Source organism: Dermacentor andersoni, chromosome 3 (assembly GCF_023375885.2).
Source record: "Dermacentor andersoni chromosome 3, qqDerAnde1_hic_scaffold, whole genome shotgun sequence".
NCBI lineage: Eukaryota > Metazoa > Arthropoda > Arachnida > Ixodida > Ixodidae > Dermacentor > Dermacentor andersoni.
Window position 1 is genome coordinate 105427293 of NC_092816.1, and position 26259 is coordinate 105453551.

General features: G+C 46.2%; 2 protein-coding genes across 3 annotated transcripts in view; one reads left to right on the forward strand and one right to left on the reverse strand.

Annotated features, from left to right (window-relative positions):
* LOC126540175 (BCAS3 microtubule associated cell migration factor-like) overlaps positions 1-11490 on the reverse strand; it is a 70852-nt gene extending 59362 nt beyond the window's left edge. For both annotated transcript variants that reach the window (XM_050186972.3, XM_050186964.3), the window contains exons 1-7: positions 11301-11490; positions 10579-10633; positions 4044-4119; positions 3615-3700; positions 3433-3511; positions 701-764; positions 318-425 (exon numbers count right to left, since the gene is read on the reverse strand). In XM_050186972.3, coding sequence (XP_050042929.1) covers positions 318-425; positions 701-764; positions 3433-3511; positions 3615-3700; positions 4044-4119; positions 10579-10633; positions 11301-11371 — 539 coding nt within the window. In that variant the 5' untranslated portion in view covers positions 11372-11490. The remainder of the gene's footprint in view (positions 1-317; positions 426-700; positions 765-3432; positions 3512-3614; positions 3701-4043; positions 4120-10578; positions 10634-11300) is intronic.
* Positions 11491-11720: 230 nt separating this feature from the next.
* LOC126540165 (inhibitor of Bruton tyrosine kinase) lies at positions 11721-15957 on the forward strand. The gene has a single exon (XM_050186955.3). The coding sequence runs from the start codon at positions 12186-12188 to the stop codon at positions 15729-15731; it is 3546 nt and encodes a 1181-aa protein (XP_050042912.1). The 5' UTR covers positions 11721-12185; the 3' UTR covers positions 15732-15957.
* The last annotated feature ends 10302 nt before the right edge of the window (positions 15958-26259 follow it).

Genomic DNA, 26259 nt, shown 5'->3' on the forward strand with positions numbered 1-26259 from the left:
AGAAAGAGAAATTGGAATAGCTTTACATTACCCCGACCATAGTCTAACCTTGTTATGACCAAGTCACATCCAACAAAAAAATATTATTCGTGAGAAACCTTTTAGACTTAGTACTTCTTGATTACATTTGATAATGGAGGCCTGATGAAATACTAGGCCCGTGTTTGTTACATTGAAGTTCTGGCTGTATCTTGAATAAAGTGGTTGCATGTAATGAGGGCCTATTATCAAGCAAAAGCAGATTTGTAGCACAATGAGGCTTCGTCAATACAAATGCTTGCATTCCCAAATTGCAGTGCCAACTGCGAGTGTCTCACCTCTTATTGGCTCTAATCTCATTGATGGGTTCTTTGAACCTGATGTTGTGAACCTGGTCCATGGTCTTCAGGGAAACGATGCTAACAGAACAAAACTGCTGCGCAGGACTGAGGTAGCCAGGGAAAAATAAGAGGAGAGAAGGGTGAAAGCAGGTCAATAACTGTCGTGAATGCGTGGACTATAGAATGGTTTTCATGTGCAACATCATGCTGTTAATTTGCTGTAGCTGACAGGCATGAAGAAATGCACATGAAGAAATGCATGTGTCAGTTAATTTACTCTCTCTCTCTCTCTCACACATACACACACACACACACACACACACACACAACAACAACAACAACAACTGCAACAACCGCAACAAGAAGTTGCAGCCAGTTACCTCGAGCTGTCGCAAAGAGCCACGAGTGGCCTCTTTGATGCAAACGGGTCATTGCCACAACTGCCTGTGAATAAAAAGGAAAACGGCAACATGTGACGAGAAAGTTTCCTTTATTTTTATTTCTTTAATATAAAGGCACAGGGCGCTGTACTTCGTGGTATTACACAAACAGTGGATGCAACATGTAGAGCAAAACGTAATTAAGCCATACTTAATTTATGGACAAGAAATGTATACACAAACAATAGTATGAAACTACAGTGTAGGCCTAAATACCAGTCAGAAGTCAAATGAGGAGTACATTGGGAAACGAAGCAACAAGCTTCTACATCATGCAAAGTGAGGGACATCAGCTGTTTTTTGCCAACAACTGTTGTGGCGCAGAAATGGGGTGGTTGTTTAGTAAATTCTGCTTTACCCACAGTACCAATTGCCTAAGACCAAAAACACCTAGTACAAACTGTGCGTGTACATCTCTCTCTGTATTTCCTGTAATTTACATTGCACTCACACATGTATGTATGTATGTGTGTGTGTGTATATATATATATATATATATATATATATATATATATATATATATATATATATATGTACAGTATTTACTCGCATAATGATCGCACCCCTGAATTTTGTCGTCAAAATTCGATTTTTTGTATTTCCCGTGTAATGATCGCACCCCGAACTTGCTGTAGCGATATGTCGTGTGCCAAGTCTAGCTATAATAATGGTCGCGCTTTCCATCTGTCGAATGCTACGCGAACGACTCTTCAAGACAAACCAAGCGGTCTGCACGCACCAAACATTCTTAAGTAGATGCCTCATTTCATTACTTTCATCACTTTCTGCACTTTCATGACAAAAGGAGGTACAACCGAACTTGCCTTAATTATGTGTAGACTTTATAATGGTTGTGATCAACAACAAAAAAAAGCGCCTTTCGATTCTTCTCATCTGCACTCGTGGGCACGCAACAAATCGCGAGCTGCCACGATAGTAGCCACGTTTACACTGATATGTTAAAAGTGTACCTTATTCATACGCCAACGCTTGTAACACAGCTAAGATATTCACCCACCCTTAGCGCAAACGTGCAGTATTAGGATAGTAGTGAAGACAGATGCCACAGTTTCCACGGTATGCCCGCCATGTGTTTCTATGTCACTGGCAGCCAAGCGCGCCCATCTGTTTCTGTCCCCTCAAAGTAGACATGGCTACATTATTGCCGCAAACTTGCCGATATTAACGATATTATTTATTACTGATACGGATGAAACTGTTTCAATGCACGTAATGTACTCATGAGAAGAAAAAAAAAACCGCGTTCGGCTTGCTCCGCCGGCCGCCATTTTTGTTTTGTTCTCCTGCATCTGCATCCCGCAGCAAACGCGGGACGAAAAAAAATTTTTTTTTTTCACGGGAATTTTAACCCCCCTAATGATCGCACCCCTGAATTTGCATCAATTTTTTTCTGACAGAAAAGTGCGATCACTATGCGAGTAAATACGGTATATATATATATATATACAGTCGCCGACTGACTTTTCAGACTCCAAAAATTCGGACATGCTCGATTATTCAGTCTGCTTCGTGGCACTGCCATTCTCCCCATAGACCATATTGTATAACAACTGCCGAAAGTTCGCCCACCTTGCAACCTCTCCGATTTTTTGGACACTCCTTAAGCCAAGTCGATCGAGAGCACCATGCACCGACTCTGACCGGCGCATGGTTCAACTTGCTGAACGCCATTTTTGTTTTGCAAATCCCCGCTCATCATCATCATTTGTGCCTGGTCCGATAGAGTGGCTGCAGCAGTTCTGGTCTCAGCTTAGTAAGCCATGTCAAGGCAATCCAGCAGCTGATTTGTTTCTTTCTTCGCGCACAACGCTGCGAGTAGGCCGCGTTTTTCGTTTGTGCGAGTGGTGTCGGCGTGATGGCGTGGTGGTGTTTGCTTTGTGTGCTGTGTCGAGGTTGCAGTGATCCAACGCGGCATACGGAAACATCGCGTGAAGTGTCTAGCGGTGCCGGCAGACTGCGCTGGGGAAGGCCGGCATGCGGGTGCCGGGAGGCCTAGGATTTGTCGCCTTCCGATGTGCTCCCTACTGACGCCAAAATGTTCTGCCGAGACCTGCGCAGTGGTTGCATTGCGATTCCGGACACCGTCTCATTTGACAGTTTCACAGGTGCTAACACTGCTGTACTGACATGCGCAGAACTCGACGACAATGAGATCATTCGTCAGGTTTCTGCTACACCGCTGGACGATGACTCCGAGTCAGAAGATCACGCATCGTGCCGTCGTCGCACGTGGAGCATGTACAAGCAGCGACTGTGCTTTCAGCCACCTATAGTGACCGTACGACCCTCTCCGAGATTCAGGCTTATCTGATTGTGCGTAAACGGAACAGCGTGCAAAGGCGCATTCCCGATTTCATCAAGCCTACTGCCGAGCCCGAATAAGTGCGAGAAAATAAATGATTTTTTTTTTTTCTTAATCTGCTTTTTCGGACACCTGTTTATTCAGACATTTCCACAGTCTTCGTGAGGTCCGAATAAACGGTCGGCGACTGTGTGTATATATATATGCCATACATGAAAATGAAGCCTTGTAATTCTTTGATCAACCAAACACCTAAATGTTGGCAGTCAATTGACCTAGAACCCAGAGTGAGCACTCAGCCACCGAACAAAAAGAAGGCGGTTTTCCATAAGCGCCATGCGAGACCTACTGTCTGGTGCTGGCAGAATGTTCAGTGCCCTCACAGGCCCCTGTCTCCAAGACAAAACTTCTTGAGCTTCACCATTGGCCTGCGAGAGATCAAAAATTGACAGTGTAGATGTCCATAAACAAAAGTTGCCTCAGACAATCTGACATTTACTACATTTCTGAGACATGCTGCGTGGTACTCACCGAAACAGACCAAACTTGGACTCCATTTACATAACCAACGACAAGTAGCAGCGGGGGTGCTGTTCCATTGTAATCTCTGCTGCCATCTGTGCAGGCAACGAGAATCAATGCGTGTCACGTCAGCCATTTCATAAATAAATGTATGACAACTACTTTACCAGCTATTAGTCATTATTTCAAGTACGCATTACCAAGACAGAGAGAGAGGAAAGAGAGGTAGTCTGTGGCTAGCATGCTCATGCATACTTCATTTTTAAGTGTATAACCCAAACCAATTACTTGTTACCATTGTACGTGTAAAGTAGCATTACAAATTATGTACACAAATGTTTTGCTTAATTGAGGCTTCACCACAATGCACTCAAATGGCAGTGAGGCAGAACTAAAGACATAAGTTCAGACAAAATATCAAACAGCAGCTAGGCTTACCATTCACTTCTGTGTATGCAAACTGTACCCACTGAATTGTTTCTTTTTCTTCTGCTTTTGAAGTTTGCGTGTAGGCCTGGAACAAATGAACGACTTTCAATATAAGGTAAAAAAATGCAAATCACAAAAGCAGTAAATACTTCTTAAACTTTAACCTAACAAAGTATTGCCATAGGCCATTGCAGCTTCTAATGTGATGCAGTAGGTTGGGGGCCAGGGCGGGTAAGAGTTTAGGATAAAAATCAGCCAGTGAGCTTTTTTGATTAAATGTTTGCTTCTACCTTTCAGGTGTGAATGAATTTCGTAGGTCAAAATCTTGATTTCAGCTCATTTCGTGCACGCTCAGCATCATTAACAACAGACACAGCAAAATATACAAAACAATTTAATTTTCTTTCCCAACAAATTCAGTTGCATTTACGAGTACGGACTCTGCAAGCAATTAAGAAATCCAGGAATGAAACAGGACCATTTCACTCGCACTGTACTCAGAAATCACTCAGCCACTGAAGAAAGTAGTTTCACACAAACAGTTAAAAGTACAGAACCTACTGGAAGGACAGAACCTATGCATGACCGCATACCACCAGCAAACAACCAGATGTCCGTTTCCAGTGTCTTTTTTTGTTTCTTTCTAAAGCATGTCGCACCTTAGCAAACCACAGGCCTTAATCAGAAGTGCTTTACGGTGCATGCAATGCATTTTAGATATTATTTTTGTCATTAACAATTGCGATTCTAAGACTTTCTTACGCACTTGTAGATTGGTTGCCCTGCGAAGCTCTGCACGCCCCTGCAGAAACTTTGGTACAAAAAATACATTCCTAGCTCAAGTGCAGAACACTCGGTGCAAAATCTGCTGAGGTATCAATATACAGGTGGGTACACTGTTAGAGAGAACACGCAAGCGCATGGCTCATGCTTTGTGTAGCGCCATGTACAATTAGCGGCGAAAATAAGTGCATGCACAAAATGACGCAGGGGCGGCGCATGGCACGTGTCGTCTGCTACCGAATCACTCCGTCGTTTTGCTCACACACGGCCGCCTAGCCATGAAATTATACATCAGCAGCCCCTTGCTTATGGAGAAATAATTTCGTGCACTGCCACCCATGAGAAGTAGAAAGCCCATAAGTACACTCACTTCTTCTACAGTGTCGTGGGATGCAAATAGGCAGCTGAAATATTTTAGGGAGACGGTATTTTTGGACATGCCATATATAGTCACCGTGCTTCGTGTCGCACGAGCATTCCGCAGACAGAATCCTATGCCCAACTACGTCTTCAACTGTTGCAGTTGAAGATGTTCTGTCTCTATTTGCTTATATACTATATTTATTTGAATATGAGGTGACGTTTTTTTGTTTTTTTTCCCCAGAATCTTTAGCCTCGAAGTCAGCCCCCCCATATCAGCAAATATTGCCCATAGGTGTGGCTTCACGGCAGCGCGAATTCACCTTACGGTGTGGCTTTACGGCAGTGCGCGCCGCGATGCCGTGAAGCCACACTATAAGGCAACATCTTATTTTTTTTGTTCCTCCAACTGGCACTCTCGCCTTATAATCGAATAAATACGTTATGCTAGTGCCACTCCCTCACTGGCATTTTGGAAGAGCGATACCTTCAAATGATTATGGTTGTGTGTGTGCAGGCGTGTTCACATTTCTGATTCACCAATGGTAATAGTGTTCAGTAATGTGGAAAGTTCGTGGAGTTGGTGATTATCATCATGACAGCTTTGCATGGTATTTTCCAGCAAATCGATAGACTGAGCGCAACGTATCAAGACATCATCACTGAAACAAGCCGTGCACAACAGTGCTGAAAACAAACTGTAGTGTGACTCGTGCTCTTTGGTTGAGTCATGTGCCACGTTCCATCCACGAAATGTGGCTCACTAAGTCATGTGATAATGTCCGAACATGAAGCTTCCACCAGAAAAACAGAGCTTGATGTCACACCAAGAATGTTCTGAAAGCTCCATCATTTAGATTGTCTTGGCAACCAGATTGCTGGCAAGAGAGGCATAACTTCTCTCCTTTAAATCACATTCCATCGCAAACACAGCTCAAGATGTGCTGTCACCCAGCCAACCAGGTGCACGCCCCATGTAAGCAATGCAGAGGGGTGGTTTGGTAGCAGACGACGCGTGGCTTGCACTTGGTTTTTGCCGCTTCTTGTACACGGCACTGCAGGAGCATGAGCCATGCACTCACATGTTCCCTCTAGCAGTAGACCCATCTATACCTTCCGTCTTTTTTTTTCCCCCTCTTTCATGTCCTATTCCAGAAAATGTGGTGCTGTTGTTTAGCACTGGGTACTTCTTCAGTATTAGGTTGCAGTTACGGTCCTCTTGAAGGGCCACCACCATGAGCGTAGTGCAAGGCAACCAGTGATGGTACTGTTGCGACTGGGAGTCCGACGACGTGGGATCCTCTTTCCTCGTGGAGGGGTAAGTGAACGTGAGGCTGGGACCGATATTCAGGATGTTTGACAAACAGGTATATATTTACATATGTACAAGAAAATGCAAAGTAATACAGAAAGATTGATGAAGTGGTAGTCGCCGATCACTCCCATCGTCAGTTGCTCCTTTTATGCCTTGCATGATCACCGTTCAGTCACTTCCCCCAATCCGGTGTCAGGGTACCGATGACATCAGGTCCCACCAATCCGGTGTCAGGAGACCAATAACACCAGGTCCCACCAATCCAGAGGTAGGTTGCCCTTTCCACTGACTCCGATCGTATTCTGACAGGTGATGGCCGTGTCATCGCACGGACCGCGTCTCCGGCTTGGACACGCCAAATTGTGCGGCTGACAGGTGATGGCTGTGTCATTGCACTGACTGTGTCTCCGGCTGGTACATGCCAATTTCTGAGGCTGACAAGTGATGGCCGTATCATGCTAATTGCTCAAACCTCTCCTGAACGAGGTACTCCCACGCTGGTCATAAATCACCCATGTCGAGAACCATTTGGACGAGGCCTTCAGCACATTCCCCATAATCGTGCGAGCTGTGACCGAAGGGTGTCGCGGGGCGAACGGCCGATCACAACAGCACACAGCCCAAAGCATAGGGAGCTATCCGAGATGAGATGGACAACCAGTGGCGAAATTGTGCACACCAAAAGCAGTGCCGTGGCACACGGTTCGGTGAGCAATAGATGAAACAGTTCTCAGTAGCACATGCTGCGATTTCGGGCACATGTGTCCGGTGTCTCACCCAACTAAATTGTCATGCCTTCTTTTCTTTCTTTTCTTTTGGGGGGGGAGAGAGCACACATGGAAATGGGCTTCTTTCTTTCCTTTGTTTTTCCAATACACTTATTCTGCCTATATGAATGACACATTGAACAATTTTACAGTCTGGATGCATTAAACAAAGAAACGTTAGCGAACAACGCAGCGTACTGCCATCGCCAAGCATCGTTGGGATAAAGAAATGAACAGCTAACTGCTGTCAAAATGCCCATCAGCCCATAGGAGCACTTCCTGTGCACACAAGACAGTAGCAAGCAATTGCAATGCCATTTCTTTCACTTATCGCTTGCTTCTTTTACTTTTAGTTTTGCACAGCGAAAGACAGTGGTTATGATGGTACCAAGATGTCAGCGTTACGTCAAAAGAAAGCTACGTGACTCACGGTGCCACTTCCCTAAATCCTATTTCGACCCTATTTTTCTCAACAGCACACTAAAAAAAATGCAATTTTCTCCACGTCTATTTCTGATGTCTTTCTACTATTTCTCCATGTAATAAAGGAACACCTGGGAATCAAGAAAAAAGAAATATAATAGAAGAATTGGAAACACTGACCAAATCCATCACACTAGTTGCTGAGTCCCCCCTAAAGCAGTGGGCGGTTAACTGGTGCGGTGGGTAGCATTTACATCGCCACTCACCCTGGGTATAACCCTGAATATATTGTTGCTGCACACTCAAAATGCTATAGTGCTTCTTGACTAGGGCAGGTTCCCCATAGCATTCATTTTTTTGCTTTTTGGATATCAGTACAAAAGGGAGTCTTTGGACTACAGTTATTAGGAGTCTGCAGAACTCTGAAAGACAGCCAAGTTTGAGAGATGTTAAAAAGTTCCACTGTATGTGCAGCACCTGAAGGCATTGTATGCATTCGAAAGCAACTATTCTCTTAGTTGCTTGCTGCCTGCAAGGTAAAGCCCCTTTTTTAGGCGGGAGTCATGGATGTCTCATTCTACACATCGCTTCACCTTTCATCTGAAAGCTGCACCATGCTAAACTGCAAGTTTACTGCAGCGAAATATACTCTGTGCCAAAGGCAAGACCAAAAATATAAATAAATAAAAGACGAAAAGACAACAAAAATAAGACGCTACGAGGCTAAGTCTATTCCAACTTGCATGTTCTTCAACGCACTGATTACACCTTCAAGGCAGAGTAGAAGCTGGCTCTGAGTCTCAATCCAAACGATGACAATATCTCAAAGCAATTCACTGGCTAGCAGAGATGCCGCATGGGTAGGGGGTTGGGCTCTAGATGAATTTTGAGCCACTGCACTTCCTTAATGTGCACCTAAATATAAGTAACAGAAGCCTTTTTTGCAATGCACCCACATTGAAAAGTGGCTACTATGGCTGGGAATCAAAGCCCCAACATTGTGTTCAACAGCAAAATTCCACAGCTACTGAGCCAAGTCAACAGGTCCGAGTCTCCGTCTGGGACAATGGTTTTCCTGACAAGGCCAAGCGATAACTCTGGATTATTCATGGCTAAATCCGATGAGAGCGATTTTGTGTGCGACGGCTTCGAGCGACGAAACAGGCTGTGGCTTGAACAGATCACTCGGTTCTGGAAATCTAGAATTCGTCACTCGCCGCCCGGAAGTTCTATGAGTGATTAGCCAATAGCGCAAAGCTGGAACTAGATGTACATCACTCAAATACTATTGAATGTCATGCAAAACAAGCAAACAATTTAACTTTTGTACATGCAAGAATAAGAACCTATAGCAACACCTTCAGAAATATTTTATGCTGCTTTTTAGAATAATATATATGAACTTAAATTAATAAAGCACACGTCACGCTAGTTTCGACATGTATTTGCTGCCTTCATACCGGCAACACCGGGGAGAGGTCACTCAATATCGTTGCTCGCATGGGGTACGACTTGTATGCGACAAGCGAACTCAACAGCCATCTCCATGGCATCACTGTCACATGCAAGATCGCTTGCATGAGGTTTATACTTTAATAAAAGCTGGAATAGTCCTTAAATATGCGGAACGGTTGGCAAATTTAATTACCATACATAACGGTTCAACTATATTAGCATTCAGCTGGGACTTTGTAAGTAGTGTAATGTGGCCTAATGCTACAGGCAAGAACAGAACACTTACAAATCACAGCATCATAATGACCAATTTTCTGTTCTTAAGCATGGTGTCATGTTGAGTGATCAGCCTCACCAATGGTTCTAAGTCCTAGAATGTGTGTGCAATGCACAATTCCAGGTTTCTTCTCACTCTTTAGTGCATTACAAGACACATGCAATATTACAGCAATTTCTGAATAATTGGAGATGAAAACTAGCATGCAATGGCTATAGGTGTTTGAAATATGCATGGTTAAATGCACTGTTATACAAAGAATATATTTCTACAGAAGTACAAGTGACATCCACCTGATGAGGTAGTACAGTACAGTTGAGGTAGCACAGTAATGTAGATACCTCCTGTGTTCTGTAAGCACTCATCTTTGGTAAAAGAAGTTTGTTATGAAAGAAGCTTCTATTGATGTTTGTGTAATTATTTCTTTCAATGAAGAATATTTGTAGAAGCTGCCCCCTCCCTCTAACTTTGAAAAACCCCATGTGTGCCTGTATACATGCATGTTAAATATAGGTATCAGCGCACACACAGCTGATAAACAAGGCGACACGTTTTCTGATAAAGAGTTATTTTTATCAGTAGAATAAATGTCTCTATCATCATGCCGCGGCTTCTCTCTATTTAAAAAAAAAAAAAAAAAACACCATGTACTTTGGCCACAACGATGCAAGTGAACAATATTGATGCAATTTCCAGGAATGCAAGTGAGCTTGCACACTTTAATGTGAATATACATATTTTTTTTTGCTATGAACACTTCCTTGAACTTTTTTTATATGCAACATGTGATTTTTCTTTAAAATCCCATGATTTGTGCAAGCTAAATTTTTTGCTTAGCGCGTAAACTAGCATGTGCTTGTACCACCAGAAGCAATTGTGCAAGGGGAAAAAAAGGAAGAGACACAAGTACAAAGAACATGGTGCTGCATTTAGGTGCACCAAGAGTTTTAATGTGATGTGGCAGTGCAATGTGCGCATAATGTAAAAGATCATAAAGAATAACTAAAGCCTGCCGCAACGCCACACGTCGATGCGCACCGCGGAGCCAAGTTCTGTCACAATGCCTTCGGGCATGTCGCAATGCACTTTTTTGTTGTTGTTTTTTTCTCCTTACCACGCTCCGTTCACGTGTTTAAAACGAGACATTTTGTCGAGCTCACTTACTTGAGGAATGACTTCATTGATCAGATCAACAACACTGCCCATGTAAGACTTGTCACTGAAAGGAAAATCGACACGCATTATTTAAATCAGCTGGCACTCGTGCAAGCGAGCCGTGTTACTAGGGGTGACTAAGCGGACTACAACGCGGCGACGCAACAATGAGCTTTTGTTGGGAATTTTATTGACCAAAAACGAGCATTCTCGCCGAATACGCCGCGTTACAGCGAAGCTGGGGGCTTACGGTCAACCGTAGGAAACTGGTCTGTCGTCAGGGCGCAGACGATGCATGCAAACGAAGGTCAAGCTCTCGTTTGAATGGCACCCCGGAAACAACGGAAAGCGAGAGTTGTTTCGAGGCGTGCGCATGCACGGAACTCGGTTCGCGACTATTCGTGAGTTGTTCTGCGTCGCGTTGCCACCGAGAAAGCAGCGAAGCCCGTAATTAACCCGACCAGTGATTCATACTTTTATTAGGGTTAGGCATTACCGGATGTTGCATAAAAGGTGAGCAGACAAAGTGAGCTGTTCGAGAGCAGCGTGGTTACGGAAAAACGAGGCGCCAGGCGACCCATTCGGCCACGCACGGGCGCCATCGGGTCGAGAAATGTCTTTCGAGAGTGGAGGTTCAACCTGAGCCAGACGAATACGCGAGCACGACAGCGCGATTTCAGTGTCAAGATCGGGTACTGCGTATTTTGGTGTATTGTTCTTCGAGCACCTACTTGATCACGGCTTGTGGTCGCACCACCAGGCCAGATGGCTTGACACCTCGCCTGTGAGACTCCGCTGCCATGTCGCAGGCAAATGAGATCCAATTTTGGCATACGACTGGCTAGTTGTTCGCACAAAATCAGAAGAAATATCAAATGACCGTCCGCGCAGATGTCTCCATCTTGTTTACAAACATCAGCTGAAGCCTGACGTCACACACGCCTTATCCCTCGACCGTGAAGTAGACATGAAAGAACGCGTTTAGCAACAACTATGAGAAAGACAATGAGTAGCTGAAAAAATTTAAAAGGTCGTTAATTTTATATTCTTACAGTTATATTGTTACAGATTGGGCTAAAATGTAGCTATAATTTTGGAAGTATTATATAATGATGTGACATACAGCGCCACAACGACTTATCGGGATTATCAGGCAAGGACCTATGTTTGCATGAGCATCTTACGATCTAGCTAAAAGTGAAGTGGCTTACGGTTTGCATTGTAGTTTAGCTTCTGTTTTCGCCTTCCCTGTCGTATAAGGTGAAACCTGTGACTGTTTGTTGCATGCTGAAGCTTTTGAGATAACCGCTATGTCTGCGTTCGTTGGTGCGATGCCTTCTCCAGCCTTCCAGCAGCTGTCTTCTTTCCTGTTCGTCGACTCGGTCAAACGGCTCAGCATGGAATAGCCACGTAGAGTCCTACAGTTATGGGTGCCGTGCGCGGTGGGGGGGCTATGTAGGACGGTATGAAACTCTGGTGTGCGTGTGTCACCGCCGATCGCCTGCATAAAGCCCCCCCTCGTCCACCGTCCGTCAGCCGACCAACAGTTGCGCAGTGACGTGGTGCTGCCTGCCAGACAGGCGTATACCTCGCAGCGCGTAGAAAAGAAACAAACCATGGATAGCGCCTGTCTGCAGAACACACCCGACTGCACTCCGAGGTGCAAGTCATCGGCGCATGCCGATCTTGTCCTCTCCTCCATCACCAAGGGGACAGTGCCGGAGATACAGACATACTGTCGCTACCTCTGCCACAATTTCTGGTGCGTCAGCGACTCCATCGGTCGAACGGCGCTCCACGTAGCCGCGTCGTTGGGCAAGGTTGAACTCGTCAGATGGCTACTCGAGCAGTGTCACGCCGATGTGGACGCTCGCGACCGCGAGTCCGGCTGGACTGCCCTGCACAGGGCCGTTTTCTACGGGCAGCTTCACTGCGCCAAGGTTCTGCTCCAGCACGGCGCGAGCATCACTACGTCCGACTACGAAGGTCTGACACCCGTGGACTTAGCGGTTCGCGACAGAATGCCGTACATAGAGTACACTCCGTCGGACCCCTGCGAAGTGTACGTCTGGGGCTCCAACAAGAACTTCACACTAGGTCTCGTCACCGAGCAGTCGCCCAAGGACCCCGAAGTTCTGGAGTCGTTTCGGCGAGACGGCATCTCTGTCCAGAAGGTCAAGATGCAAAAGTTCCACTCTGTTTTCCTAACGAACGCCGGCGACGTGTACGTATGCGGACATGGTCTCGGTGGTCGGCTTGGGCTGAACTCCGAGAAAACGACGTTGAGCGTGACGCAACTCCCGCTTACCAAGGTGAACAAAGGAAAGTGCGTGGACATAGCATCAGGACAAGACCACACTGTCATGCTAATGGAAGATGGACAAGTCCTGACATGTGGTTTGAACACCTACCATCAGCTGGGCCTCATCCCACCGCCCCCGCAAGTGCTGTCTCCGAGGCCTCTTTCAATGAAATTCCTCAAGGAAAAAAAGGTGGTTGGAGTCTGTGCAGCAAAATACCACACTGTCATCTACACGGAAGATGGAGTGTACACGTTTGGCCTGAATGCTGGGCAGCTTGGTCATCCAAAAGGAGACAGACTGCAGACTGTTCCGAGGCAAATCTCCATGCTAAGCCATCCTGACATAAGATTCAGCCATGTTGTGTCTTCTGACGGTGCTGTCGTCTGCGCAACAGTGAAAGGTGACATATATGTTTGTCAGGAGTACAAGTGCCGCAAAATAGCATCTAAGCAACTCGAAATCAAACAGCTGAGTGTTGTTGGTGGTCAGATCGATGATTCTGGTGACACTGTTAGTGGCAGTGGGGACGGAGAGAAGCAAGCACTTAAGGTGGCAATGCTAACCAAGTCTGGAAAGCTATACCTGTGGCAGTCTTCAAACCTTACACTCACTCGCTGTCTCTTTAACACCCATCTGCAGCCCAAAATTGTGGACATTTGCCTCAGCACCAGAAACATAGCTCTTGTCTCAAAGGATGGCGAAGGTTACTTGGGAACTCTGGCCTCAAAGAAGGAGGTAAAGAAGGTCTCTGAAAACAGTCCTCAGTCAAGGAAGACAGCTGTGCCATCCTCTAATGCTTGTAGCCTGGTCAAACTCTTGGAGTGGAAAGAGTGCGAGCATATCAGTTTGAAGAGGCTTCACTCTGTTAACAGGGCAACAAGAATCACTTGCAGTTGTGCTGGGGAGAGCTTTGCTGTGCTTCAGAGTAATCCCAAGGTGGGCCTCTTGTACGAACCCAGCGTCAAGTACTCGGAATTTCAGAGCCACATGATGCAGCTGTTGGAGTCAGGTGACTGCGGAGATGCTGTGCACGACATTGTTGTCAAGGTAAAGGGCAACTCCTACCCCTTGCACCGTTACATTTTGGCATCTCGCAGCGAGTACTTCCAGAAAGTTATAAATGAGATAGAGCCATCAGGTGTTCATGTCATTGACAACATAACTGTAAAGGCATTTGAAGAGGTACTCTGCTTTATTTATACAAACAGCTGCAACATCCTTGAGAGTGAGAGTGCACGCGTTATTGTAGGGTTGTCAAATAAGTACAGTCTGGGAAAGAGGATCACGACTGCATTTTTGAAAGAGGTTCACGACGCCTCCAAAAAGCTTGGAGTTCATTCCCTCAAAGACTGCCTCAGCAAAGCAAGCATTAAAAACAACGCTGTGGTTCTTGGCATTGTACCACCAATGACCAAGTACCGCTTCTTCAGGAACAAGTTTGATACCCTATGCGATGTTACCCTGGTGTCTAGCGACAGCGTGAGTTTTCCATGCCACCGGTGCATTCTTGTGGCCAGGTTGGAGTATTTCAACAGCATGCTGTCTTTTGGCTGGGCGGAGTACTCAAGCAGCCAGTTGTCTCTACCCATAACATCGAAAGTTCTGGATGCCATCCTGGAATTCTTGTACACGGATGATGTTCCTAAGTTGAAGCACTCCAGGGACATTGAGTTTCTTTGTCAGGTTCTTGTAAGTGCAGACCAGCTGTTGGCGACACGACTGAGGCAGATCTGTGAGGCCACCCTTGGGGACATGATGACATTGAAAAATGTTTCAGACCTACTGGAAGTGGCTTGCATGTACAATGCAGACCAGCTGAAAACACTGTGTGTGCAGTTTATGTGCATCAACCTTCCTGCCATTCTGGAATGTTCCCTGGACTCTCTCAGTGATGACGCTGCCACTGACCTCGCGTCCTGCTACAAGGAAATGGTGCCGGCCATGTCAAGACGTGTCGTAACACCTTACATGAGTGACCCCAGCAAGGAAGACATTGAGAAGGTCCAGGAAGATTATGGGGCACTGTTTGATCACGCTGAATTTCTGGTCACTAACACCCCTGATACAAAAAGCAAAGCTAGACGGAAGAGTGCGCCAAGGAAAATTTCTGAATCTTCTGCACTAAGTGTAGTCTCCACTTCCCCAGCAAAACCCATGGAAGAGCCCCGTGTTTCCAGCTTTGGCGATTTTGCTAAGCAGAGCAGTAGCTCTGCCACCAGGCCTGTTGTCCTGCCGAAACCATGTCAGCCATCATCAACAGTGGAGGTTACTCCCACTAAGGGCCCGGAACGAAAAGTAAGAACGCTCTCCGAAGGTGCTACCTCTCCGCCAGCAGTGTCAGCCTTCACATTTCCGAGCCTCGGCGAAGTCATGGCTGACAAGAAAGGGCGCAAGTCACCAACGGACAGCAAGCATGTCGAGGCTGTGCGGCCAATGGTAAAGCTGTCGCAAAAGCAGCGAAAACAAATGAAGGGCAGCACACCTGTGAACATACTTGCACCCAAGACGCCACCACCATCCAACTGCCCATGGTTTCAGAATGCATCGCAGACAGCTCAGGCTTCATCCCCTCCCACTGTGGGAATTAATGAAGTAGGTGCACACGGCACTTTCCCTTCTCCGTCTTCACCTCCTGCCGAGGTGCCCAGAATGATAGACATACTTAGGTTCGAAGAACAAAAGGTACAGAACCTTGAGAAGGTGAAGCCAAAAGCGCTTCACATTATAAACATGGAAGACAAAGCAATCGAAGAGCTGCTGAAGTTTTACAATGCTGAAGACAATGCAGAGGAAAGGATAACGGCTTGCAGGGTCCTGCCAGATGCATATGCTGCCCCTGTATGGAGGAAGAAATATTGACTTGCAAGCAGAGGAGGCTTTGTCAAGAACATAAAGGGACTTGTCTAAACTAGAAAGTGAGCTTGGATGCACATCTGCTTTCTTTATTTCTCTCATGAAGTACAGTGTCGAGCCTTCGCAGGCAGCCTTGCAGCCACCTACGGCTTTTAAATCTTCAATGAACTTCTTCTGGCGATTAATTATTATTCCTTGCACTGTTTTGTTGATAAAGTTTTATGTAACACCATTCCGTTGTGTTTTTGTGTAATTTGAATCGAGCATAAATCTGCTGAAGAAAAGTGTAGTAAGGAGGAAAGAAATATTGAAGGTCGTAAGCCTTACAGGGTAGCTTTCTTGTGTTGATGTCAAATATATTTGAGCAGCAGGTGCCTGTCATCCACATAAATTAATTTTCTTGTGATCCATAGAATACATTGTACATCACCAAAAAATTCTAAATTTGATTTTAGGAATGCGTTAGATAGCTTTGTTTCAATTGTAATCATTGACTGATAGCATTGTTTATATTAAAATGGTTTGCTTGTGAAACTGGGCTTCCAACTGACACATCAGGGCAGCACTTTTAAATCCCGTTTTATTGATTGCTTCAAAGTGACAGTGTTAATGTGCTGATAGTGCCTGTTTGTTTTGTCAATATAGCTTAGTGTGTTCACTGTTAAGTCATTTGACTCCTCATAGCAGCATTCAGTTTATCATATTCCTGAAGTTTCAAATACAGACTGATATTCTAAGTCTGGAAAGTATTTATTCCTGTGCCTCATTTCTTAACATGCAATTCCAAAGTACAAGAGGGGTGAAGCTCATGAGATTCCCTGATGATTTCTTTGCATTACAGTTGAAACTAGATTTAACAGAGTGATGACCATGCTCGAACTATTTCATTAAATTAAGAAGGTAATAAAATCGAGAAAGGAATTTTTCGTTGCTTTGAAATCTAAAATTGTAACGTAGCAACATCCAAAGACTACCGCGGCATTGTATTTGCCGCTAATCCAGCCACCTGTCGCATAAACCATGAAATAACAAAAGCAACCACCACCGCCCCTATCAAGGCGGTGTCGAGTCGCCTGTTCTGTGCATGGGCGCAACGTGCAGCCTCGTCAAAATAGAGCTAGGGATGTGACCATGGCGCCTATATGTTTTAACGCGATAGCGTTAAAGCACACTCTCGAAGAAGAACCCGTCTGTGTCAAAATAAGAAAAAAATTGTCACTTTTTTTACTCATTTATTTCAGGAAAAGCTTTGTTAAATCGAGTTCGACCAAGTTTGTTTTGTTAATGCAGGTAGATAGCATTGATCCCTATGGGTACCTTCCAGGAATGTAAATTTATTCGTTAGATTGGGAACTTCGTAAAATCTGGTTTCGTTAGATCGAGTTTTAACTGTATTTTGCTTAACCATTGAACTACAAAGCCCGAGCAGTACTCATCCTAGCTGTTTGTACAGACTTCACCACGGACATGTGCTTGTCCAGGCTACAGTTGCTTCGGCTTTGCTTGCGGGAAACAAGTTACTCTTGTCAAGTTGGTTTGCATTGTACATTTGAGTTTCGGTACTTGAACATATTCTTCAATATTTTCAATTCTTTTCATAATTATCTCTTACGATTATTACATTCAAATTTTGCATGTGCTCTGAGGCAGAGTCTCCATCTCAGGTCATTCATTGATATTTTGGGTTGTTGAGACATACTGCACTATAATGCACTCTGCAGTTAGAGTTGTAATGCACAATAATTTACTGGTAAAGAAAAATGCTAAATTAAGTATGCTTTCTTACAAACGAATTGGGATGTTAAATGGTTAAGTGCATACAAATTTTAATGAGTTTTACACTTTAGTACTTGTACTGTCCTCTTTCAAATATATTTGCCACTGACATGCACCCATTGCACCACTTTTTGAGTGATACGTACTCGCAAATGCTTTCTTTAAGATGGACATGCATATTTGTTGACTGCACTTTCAAATGAAAAGGCGGTTGTAATGACTCACTGTGCTTCTGATAATAGCAAATGATATTGTGTTCTATGCACAGTAGGAAAAAAAACTTTTTCATGGAATTTTAACATAGCATGTACGAAGCATACACAGTAGGAAAAGGAACTTGTTCATAGAATTTTAGCCTAGTGTGTACAAAGGAAGTATTTCAAGGCCGTTGGTGATACCAGGTTCCCCGTAGGTCTGGTATACCTTCCGTTGGAAAAAGAGAATAGCACAAAATTCCAGTCCTGGTTCACTGAGCAAAGCAAGGTGTAGTCTTCAGCCAGGCCTAAAGGTCTAAGGTGTGTGAGCAGTCTCGAGGTCCATGTGTTGTAGGTTGTAGCTGAGACTCCGTGCATGGCCAACTGGACGATCTCACTTAACGTGGCGGCTATCCAGGAAGCCACCGCATGCCACATAGGTGGGAGACTCGTCGGTACCGCTGTTTTGTCTACGCAGTGCTACCATTGCATAGACGTCTGTTCTTCAGAATCAGAATTTATTGTTATAATTTGGGTCAAATTACACGGTCTGTGGGCTTACAGCAGCGTACACGTGTCTTCGAAGAGACTGGTGCACAAGCCTATCTGGGAAAAGAGCAGGGGCAGATGATAGCCCAGATGATAACCCTTCATAAGTTGAACACTCACTAATAGACATGATGAGTACATTAATTAGTTTAAGTATGTACTCTCACTAGTGGAATAGATACAGAAGTATGGAATGCATTTGTATGACACAATATGAGTGTGGTGTTCCGGCGAAGAAGAAGAAGACTGAAGAGAGAAGAACAGGAGGGGGAAAAAGAGAAAGAAGTGGTCAAGATGGATCCCTGTAAATAAATGAGTGTATTTTAACTCGTACTTTATATTTGGCACAGCCGACCATGTGGCTTGAAGTAACGTTGGTAAGAAGAACAGGTGGGCAGGCGACCGTGAAGATCTACCAGCTTGATGGCGAAGACTCAGTGCTTCTTCAGGAATCGGCGACTTCATTGGAACTGCATCGCATCATCACTGAGAAGAGTCAACTGAACGAAGTGGCCCTTGTTGAGAAAGGTGGGGTACGAATCGATGCTTCTGTGTCTGAATTTGAGGTTATGTTTTCGGGACATTCAAGGATAGATTCCAAGAACGAGACTGAGCACACAAATAATGCCTTGTTGTAAGCGCTGTTGCAGCAGCAGACCACACAGTATGAGCAACAGCGACTGATTCTCAAAACAGTTTGCAACTCACTAAGAGCACAGAAACCACATCAAGAAGAGTTTAAGCCTCGATGGGGCGTCCAATGCCGCCAACTTGTGGTTCAGATTTTATGAATACGCATGTGCGTAAAACCACTGGACGTCATTGGATGACAATGTGTGCAACAAGTGCCGTTTTTTATCTGGCAATGCCAGAAAATGGTGGGACAAGCGAATCGCAAGTCAATGCCGTGATTCATGGCACAAGTGGAAAGATAGTTTTATTTCTGCTTTTGAGCGAAATCTGGTTGACAGATGGGACAACGCAATAGCTTTCAGACACAGAGAAGGGACAGTCGTGGATTATTTTTTCAAGAAGAGGCGTTTACTCTACATTGTCGACCCTAATCTACTGGACTCTGCAATCCTTCCGCTGATAATTCAAGGCATGACTAACGAATCGCGAAGAGACGTTTGTGTACACCGTCCAACCTCCACGGATCACTTACTTACTTGCCTTAAGTATGTGTCCAGCAATTGTCTGATTGGTGGTCCCATCAAAAGGCATAGTACTCTACCACTGAGCATTGACGCACATGGCGAAATGGTAGAATATTTAAGTACCGAGTCCAACCATTGTGAAACGATGGAAAATGTGTACCTTTTGAAATCTAATCTTTTATTTGTTAAAAGGATGGTAAAAGGAAAAAGTGTGGACTCCCTGTTTGATACTGGAGCATCCGTAAGCCTGGTAAATCAGGAAGCTGACCAACCGAGAAAGGTGTATGAAGGAAGAATAGTTAGTGTACAAAGCTATGATGGAAAAACTAGAAGGTTGCAACACTGGACAGAAGTAGAAGTTGGATTTGGCGGACATCACCTGAAAGTAGATGCCCTTGTCATGCAGGGTGTTGACTTCGTGCTTGTTTTATCTAGACCTAATATGAAGCGATTGAAGATGAACATTTCTTGGAGAGACGAAGTGACCATTGACGGATCATTTAAGCTTAATTTATGTGGAATTGAAAATTCACATCGAAGCGTTAGAAATGCTGATGAAATACTGACAAATTTTCCCGAACTTATTTGTGTTGAGACGTACCCGCCAGCAGCAGATGTCTTCGAGGTACAGTTTAAGCTTCGTGACGTCACAGTAGTGTGTAAAAAGCCGTACAGTCTCTCCCACAAGAAAAAGACCTGGCTAAAGGCCGAACTGCAGCAAATGCTAAATGCCGGTATTATAAGGCCATCAACATCCACTTTCGCGTCACCAATCACCATACTACCGACAGACGATGGCTCATTTCGCCTTTGCACAGATTACTGGCAGATAAACGGCCAGACTGATTTGTTTCCTTTTCCCATGCCCCGAATAGACGAGATCATCGATCAAACTGGTGGATCAAATTTTTTCTCTCAGATCGACCTCTGTAAAGGATACTGGCAGGTGCCACTACAAGAAGATTACAAGCAGTACACTGCTTTTGTAACGCATTTCGATGTGTTAGAGTACAACCACTTGCCATTCGGTTGGAAGATATTTGGAGCTTGGTTTCAGAAAATGATGAATGGCATTCTTGATGAGTTCCTGGGAAAGATTTGTAATGTATACATGGATGACATCATCATATATTCACGTACAAGAGAAGAACATGAAAAACACCTTTTGTGCGTGTTAGAAGCCCTCAGCAAGTCAAAGTTAAAGATTAACTAGAACAAGAATGAATTTTTTCAGACGAATTTTGTCTTTCTAGGAAGAGTTTTTGACGGCAAAACTAAAACAACAAAGGAGGAGTCTGTACAAAGGATGAAGAAGCTCGTCAAGTCGGATGAACTACACTCACTCCGTGTTTTCCTCGGACTCGCCGGTCATTTTCGTGCGTTCATTAAGGATTACGCTGCAAAGACATGATTCCTCACCAAGCTGACGCAAAAAGATGTGCCATTTATGTGGAGTGAAGAGTGCGAGAAAGCGTACAGCCTGGTTGAAGCTATATCGTCGGATCCTGTGCTTGTTCTACCTGACTTCAACAAGCCTTTCGAACTGTGCACGGTCGCTTCACAATACGGTACAGGGGCCCTTCTATATCAACGAGACAAAGGAACAGCAAGGACGCCAACTCAAAGTGATTGGCTATTATTCTTCTACATTCTCAAAAGCTGAAGAACATTATACAACCACAGAAAAAGAGGCTCTGGCAGTTGTGATGGCACTCCGGTATTTCAGAAGCAACATAGAGGGTCGTCATTTCAGGTTTTTCACTGACAACCGAGCGTTAACCTACCTCTTGGGATTAACCCAGCCTAAAGGCAGGGTGGCGCGTTGGATCAGTGAAATACAACAGTTCATTTTCAATGTAAGCCATCGACCTGGTGATAAGCTCCTTGATGCAGATGCTCTTTCCAGGCTTCACATCAAAGAAGTGAGAACATCTGATCATGGACACTTTTACAGCTTGTGGGAAGGCACCGAATACTTGGCTTGCGATAATGGCCAATTCTGCGTGCCAGCAACTTTGGTGAAAAAGGTTTTAAGTTGTACCATGACAGCCCAGAGTCGGGAGGGCATGATGGATTCTGGAAAACTTATTTTAAGATGAAAAGTCGATTCACATGGAAAAATATGAAGGAAGATATTAAGAACTACGTCTAAACCTGTCACCACTGCCAGATTAACAAGGCCAAGTATCGTCCAAGAGGGAATCAAATGGATGGAGTAACTTTATTGAAAGGTCCTGCGAGCTACAGGGCGCAACGTCCCATAGAGCGGGCTACTCCCACGTTGGGACTGGGAGTTGTAACTCCCTGGACGCATTGTGGGCTCGCTGGATAGCCCAGAGCTGCTCCGCCAGGTCCATGCTGCGTAATGCGTCTTGTAGCCTGGCGGATTCTTGATCCTTGTTTGCGTGGGTCCGACCACACGGCCAGAGCAAGTGATGTACGTCTAGTGTGCTATGGCAATTTTCGCAATATGATGTTTTGTATAGGTCAGGCATGTAGTGATGTAGTCTGTTCTGCGTGGGAATCAAATGGTCATCGCCAATCATTCCCAAGTACCATTTGAAGTAATTCATCTAGATTTTGCTGAAATACAAAAGCGAGGCGAGGGATTCAGTAAGACTCGAGCATTCCTTGTCGCAATTGATGACTGCACACGCATGGCAGCTGCAAAGCCAGGAAAGGAAGACACCATTTCTGTTTTGACGTTACTGGAGCGAAATATGTTCAAGAACACCAGGGTGGTGGTGTCTGACAACGGGCCAGCTTTTTGCAGTAAGAAGCTTCAAGAATGGGCTTGTGATAGAGGAATTGCCCTGAGATTTGCCACACCCTACCATCCAGAAGGAAGCGGCCTTGCTGAGAGGCTAATTCGGGACTTGAAAACATTCATCGCAATTTACCATGATTTCCATGGAGAATGGAAGTGTGCCTTGGAAGCAGCAGTCAAGCACTACAACCATTCTCATACCATGGGATCAGGATGCACGCCTAACTTTGCTGCATCAGGCGAAGCAACTTGGCTACCTGCAGACTATGACCTTGGAATCGTTGGAAAAGTAGATCTGCAGGAAACGCGCAAGACAGAAGAGGAGCTTGCACGCTACAGATCAGCCATGAAGAGACGCTATGATCTGCGACATAGCTCGAAGATGCCTGTAATAGAGTTTGGAGATACAGTTTTAGTCCGGAGGAGTTTAGATGGACTGAAGTCAAGATTTTCTGGGCCCTACACAGTGACAAAGACCATCAAGCAACAAGGAATTTTGAAATCGCTACACTGTTTGGGACTGGAAGAAAAAACTGAAATAGCAACAGTGGGAAATGTACGTCATACCCTATCATCTGTGGGGATGCGCGACTCTCACGCATCCCCTGATATGTTGGTTTTCCCGCACGGCTGGCGTGGCCTGGCACCCGCGGCGGTCGGAGTGGTACAAGCGCGGTGCGAGAGATGGCGCGAGTGTCGCGCCGCTGCGGGGTTACTTGGGTGCAGGGAAGGCAAGGCGCGCTCTCTTGGATTCGGGACTGCGAGCGGGACGGACGTGCCGCGCGTGCGCCGACCCATACTTCTGCGAGACCGTCTCGCGTGGCCGCCTTGGAATGCGCCACCGTTCGCGTGACAGTACGCGCGAACGACCAGGCGTTGGGATCCAGCATGGGGCGAACATATTCGCTCGCTATCCGGTCGCGGTGAGTCGGACTTCTAGATTTGTCGCGCGCCCATCGGCATGTTTTGTGGATAGCAACTCGGCTAGCGGGCATTGATCTATGAAATGTGCAATAAATGCCCTTGTGATTGTTTGTACTACTCTGTTGTCATTCCTTTGTCCCAAGAGTACGGAGGAGAACCCCATATCTCCCACATCTGGCTGCCCAACGTGGACCTCTTGGGGCATCGGACGATAGATTTAACAGTTTTGCTTCGTTCGAGACCTTTGTTTGAATCGAAGCGTAGGGCTAGCGTGGATTTTGATCGCTAGCGTTGGCGGCATGCTTTCTTGAGAGAGGCGACGGTGGCTGTAGTGTGTTTGAACTTGTCAACATGCTAAGCCTTTTCGCAAGTGCTTTTTTCAATGACATTCATTGGTACGAGAGCCACGTGGTCTGCATCCTGGGAGAGCGAGGCTTAGCGCCCGCGGAGCATGGCCAAAGCCTCAAGCGAGTACGGAAGCCTCAAGGGTGGTCCGAATTTCTTATGTAAATAGCTTCTTCTATCTTTTTGACTCTGATGAAGTCGCGGCTCTGGGAGCCGGGTGGCCGCGGGTGCCACTACGGACTGACTGGTATTGCGGCCTGGCACCGGGCGCTCCGACACCGTCTGGGACGGTGGGCGCCGTCAACTCGGATGTTGTGTGCACCGAGCGGAGTAGGACCACCTCACAGAGCTGACGTCTCGCGGCTGCTTGTTTTGCGCTCATTTTGGGTGTTGTTTTTGGATGCCGGTTGTTGTCAGGGTAGCGACGCTTTAGGCCTAAGGCTTTACGAAGCTGCATGTCGCACGTGGAGGGACACAACCTGATGGACCGTGGCGTTGAGGCGTTGCAATTTGCTTCCCTCATTCTATTTAGCCTCGCACGAATTGAAATTACTCATTCGGCTCAAGGAAGCGAGCTTCGTTCACATGAACTTAGCATCTGAGTAGCTGCCCGATCTTTTGCTAGCCGAGTTGAAGATCGTACCACGTGGGCGATGCGCATGCAGAATTCCTCTCCCTTGCACTACTTTAGTGTTTGCCGAGTATGTTGAGTGTACGCAGCGTGATTGGAGTCACCCCTGGCTTGCTGTCACCTGCACATCGTCTGCGCTGCTGCCCCGGACTACGATCGAGTCACCCCGGGCGATGGTGATGCTGTGGCCAGTTCGGCGCAGCGACTTCGGCGGCCTCCTGCATCCAGCTTACAACCCTCGGCGGCGGACAAAGGAGCCAGCGGTCACCGACAGCTACGGCGGCTCTTGCCAGCAGGGCGCGTCGGCGCGAGCGACACTTGCTCGTACCGACTACTGCGTCGTCGTTTCCGGAGTCCTGGCCTGGAATCATGCCGTCGAGTCTGCAAAGCTGCTGCTGTGACCGGCGGACGCTAGCGGTGTACCCAAGGACAATGTCGGCTCGCATGCTATGGACAGCGTGTGGACATTTCCTCAGCGCGGCCACTGTTGCATGTACTATCTTGTTCGCGAAGCACGGGTTGATGTTAGACCTTGTCACTTGTCTCGCCGGAATATGTAGTGATTTAAGGTTGGGGGGATGTGGGGATGCGCGACTCTCACGCATCCCCTGATATGTTGGTTTTCCCGCACGGCTCGCGTGGCCTGGCGCCCGCGGCGGTCGGAGTGGTACAAGCGCGTTGCGAGAGATGGCGCGAGTGTCGCGCCGCTGCGGGGTTACTTGGGTGCGGGGAAGACAAGGCGCGCTCTCTTGGATTCGGGACTGCGAGCGGGACGGACGTGCCGTGCCGCGTGTGCGCCGACCCATGCTTCTGCGAGACCGTCTCGCGTGGCCGCCTTGGAATGCGCCACTGTTTGCGTGACAGTACGCGCGAACGACCAGGCGTTGGGATCCAGCATGGGGCGAACATATTCGCTCGCTATCCGGTCGCGGTGAGTCGGACTTCTAGATTTGTCGCGCGCCCATCGGCATGTTTTGTGGATAGCAACTCGGCTAGCAGGCATTGATCTATGAAAGGTGCAATAAATGCCCTTGTGATTGTTTGTACTACTGTGTTGTCGTTCCTTTGTCCCAAGAGTACGGAGGAGAACCCCATATCTCCCACATCTGCTTCCCCGCACCCAAGTAAACCCGCAGCGGCGCGACACTCGCGCCATCTCTCGCACCGCGCTTGTATCACTCCGACCGCCGCGCGGCGGGCGCCAGGCCACGGGAGCCGTGCGGGAAAACCAACATATCAGGGGATGCGTGAGAGTCGCGCATTCCCACACATCCCAGGAGGGAAGAAAACCAAAGTGATGTGATGTTCCGGCGAAGAAGAAGAAGAAGATTGAAAAGACAACAAGAGGGGAAGAAGAGAAAGAAGTGGTCAAAATGGATCCCTGTAAATAAATGAGTGTATTTTAACTCATACTTTATAATGAGCATGCATAAAAAGTAATAAAGTACACTGCATACAATAATTCCTACTCTAAGTGATATGTAACAGCAATGGAATGAAGGCGCATAGGCAATAAAGTAAAGTAGCTTTACCTGGGACATAATTCACTGCTAATGATTGAAGAACACATTCTGCATAAAAAACTAGCGGTCCAGAATAAATTTACGTAATTGTCTTGAATTAGGTTACAGGGTGTCTACCAACCGGGAAAACCGAGAATTCTCAGGGGTTTTGAATAATCTGAAAACACGCCGGGAAAACTCCGGGAATTTGTGCTTCTATGAGGGAAAATGAGCAGCAATTTTGTTGAAAGGGGACGGAAGTCGCGGTAATGAACGCTCGTGTAATAGAGACCAATCGTAACGAATCCTCTTTGACGCCTTGTCGTCAGTACCGTCAACGACCGACTTTCCGGACGACCGATAATTTGGACGGCTTCGCGGCGCCACCACATCCGCAATAGAGTCAATGTATAAGAACGTCTGAAATTTCGGACGCGAGGACCGTCCGCCATCCGAGTCCTCAGATTTTTTGCTGTGACCGCCGGTCTGAAACAGCATTACTCAAAGCCGCCACCACCATCGCCGCCATTTTTATTACCTGGCCGCCTCGAACCGGCGCTCTCGCACGTACATCTGCTGGCAGCCGTAGGTACCACCGTGGCAACACTAGGCCTAGCTGCTTCGACGTTCGCTATCAAGCTTCTTGCCGATCTTAGCCGCTGTCAGCAACGGTACCCACTCCGCCTTTG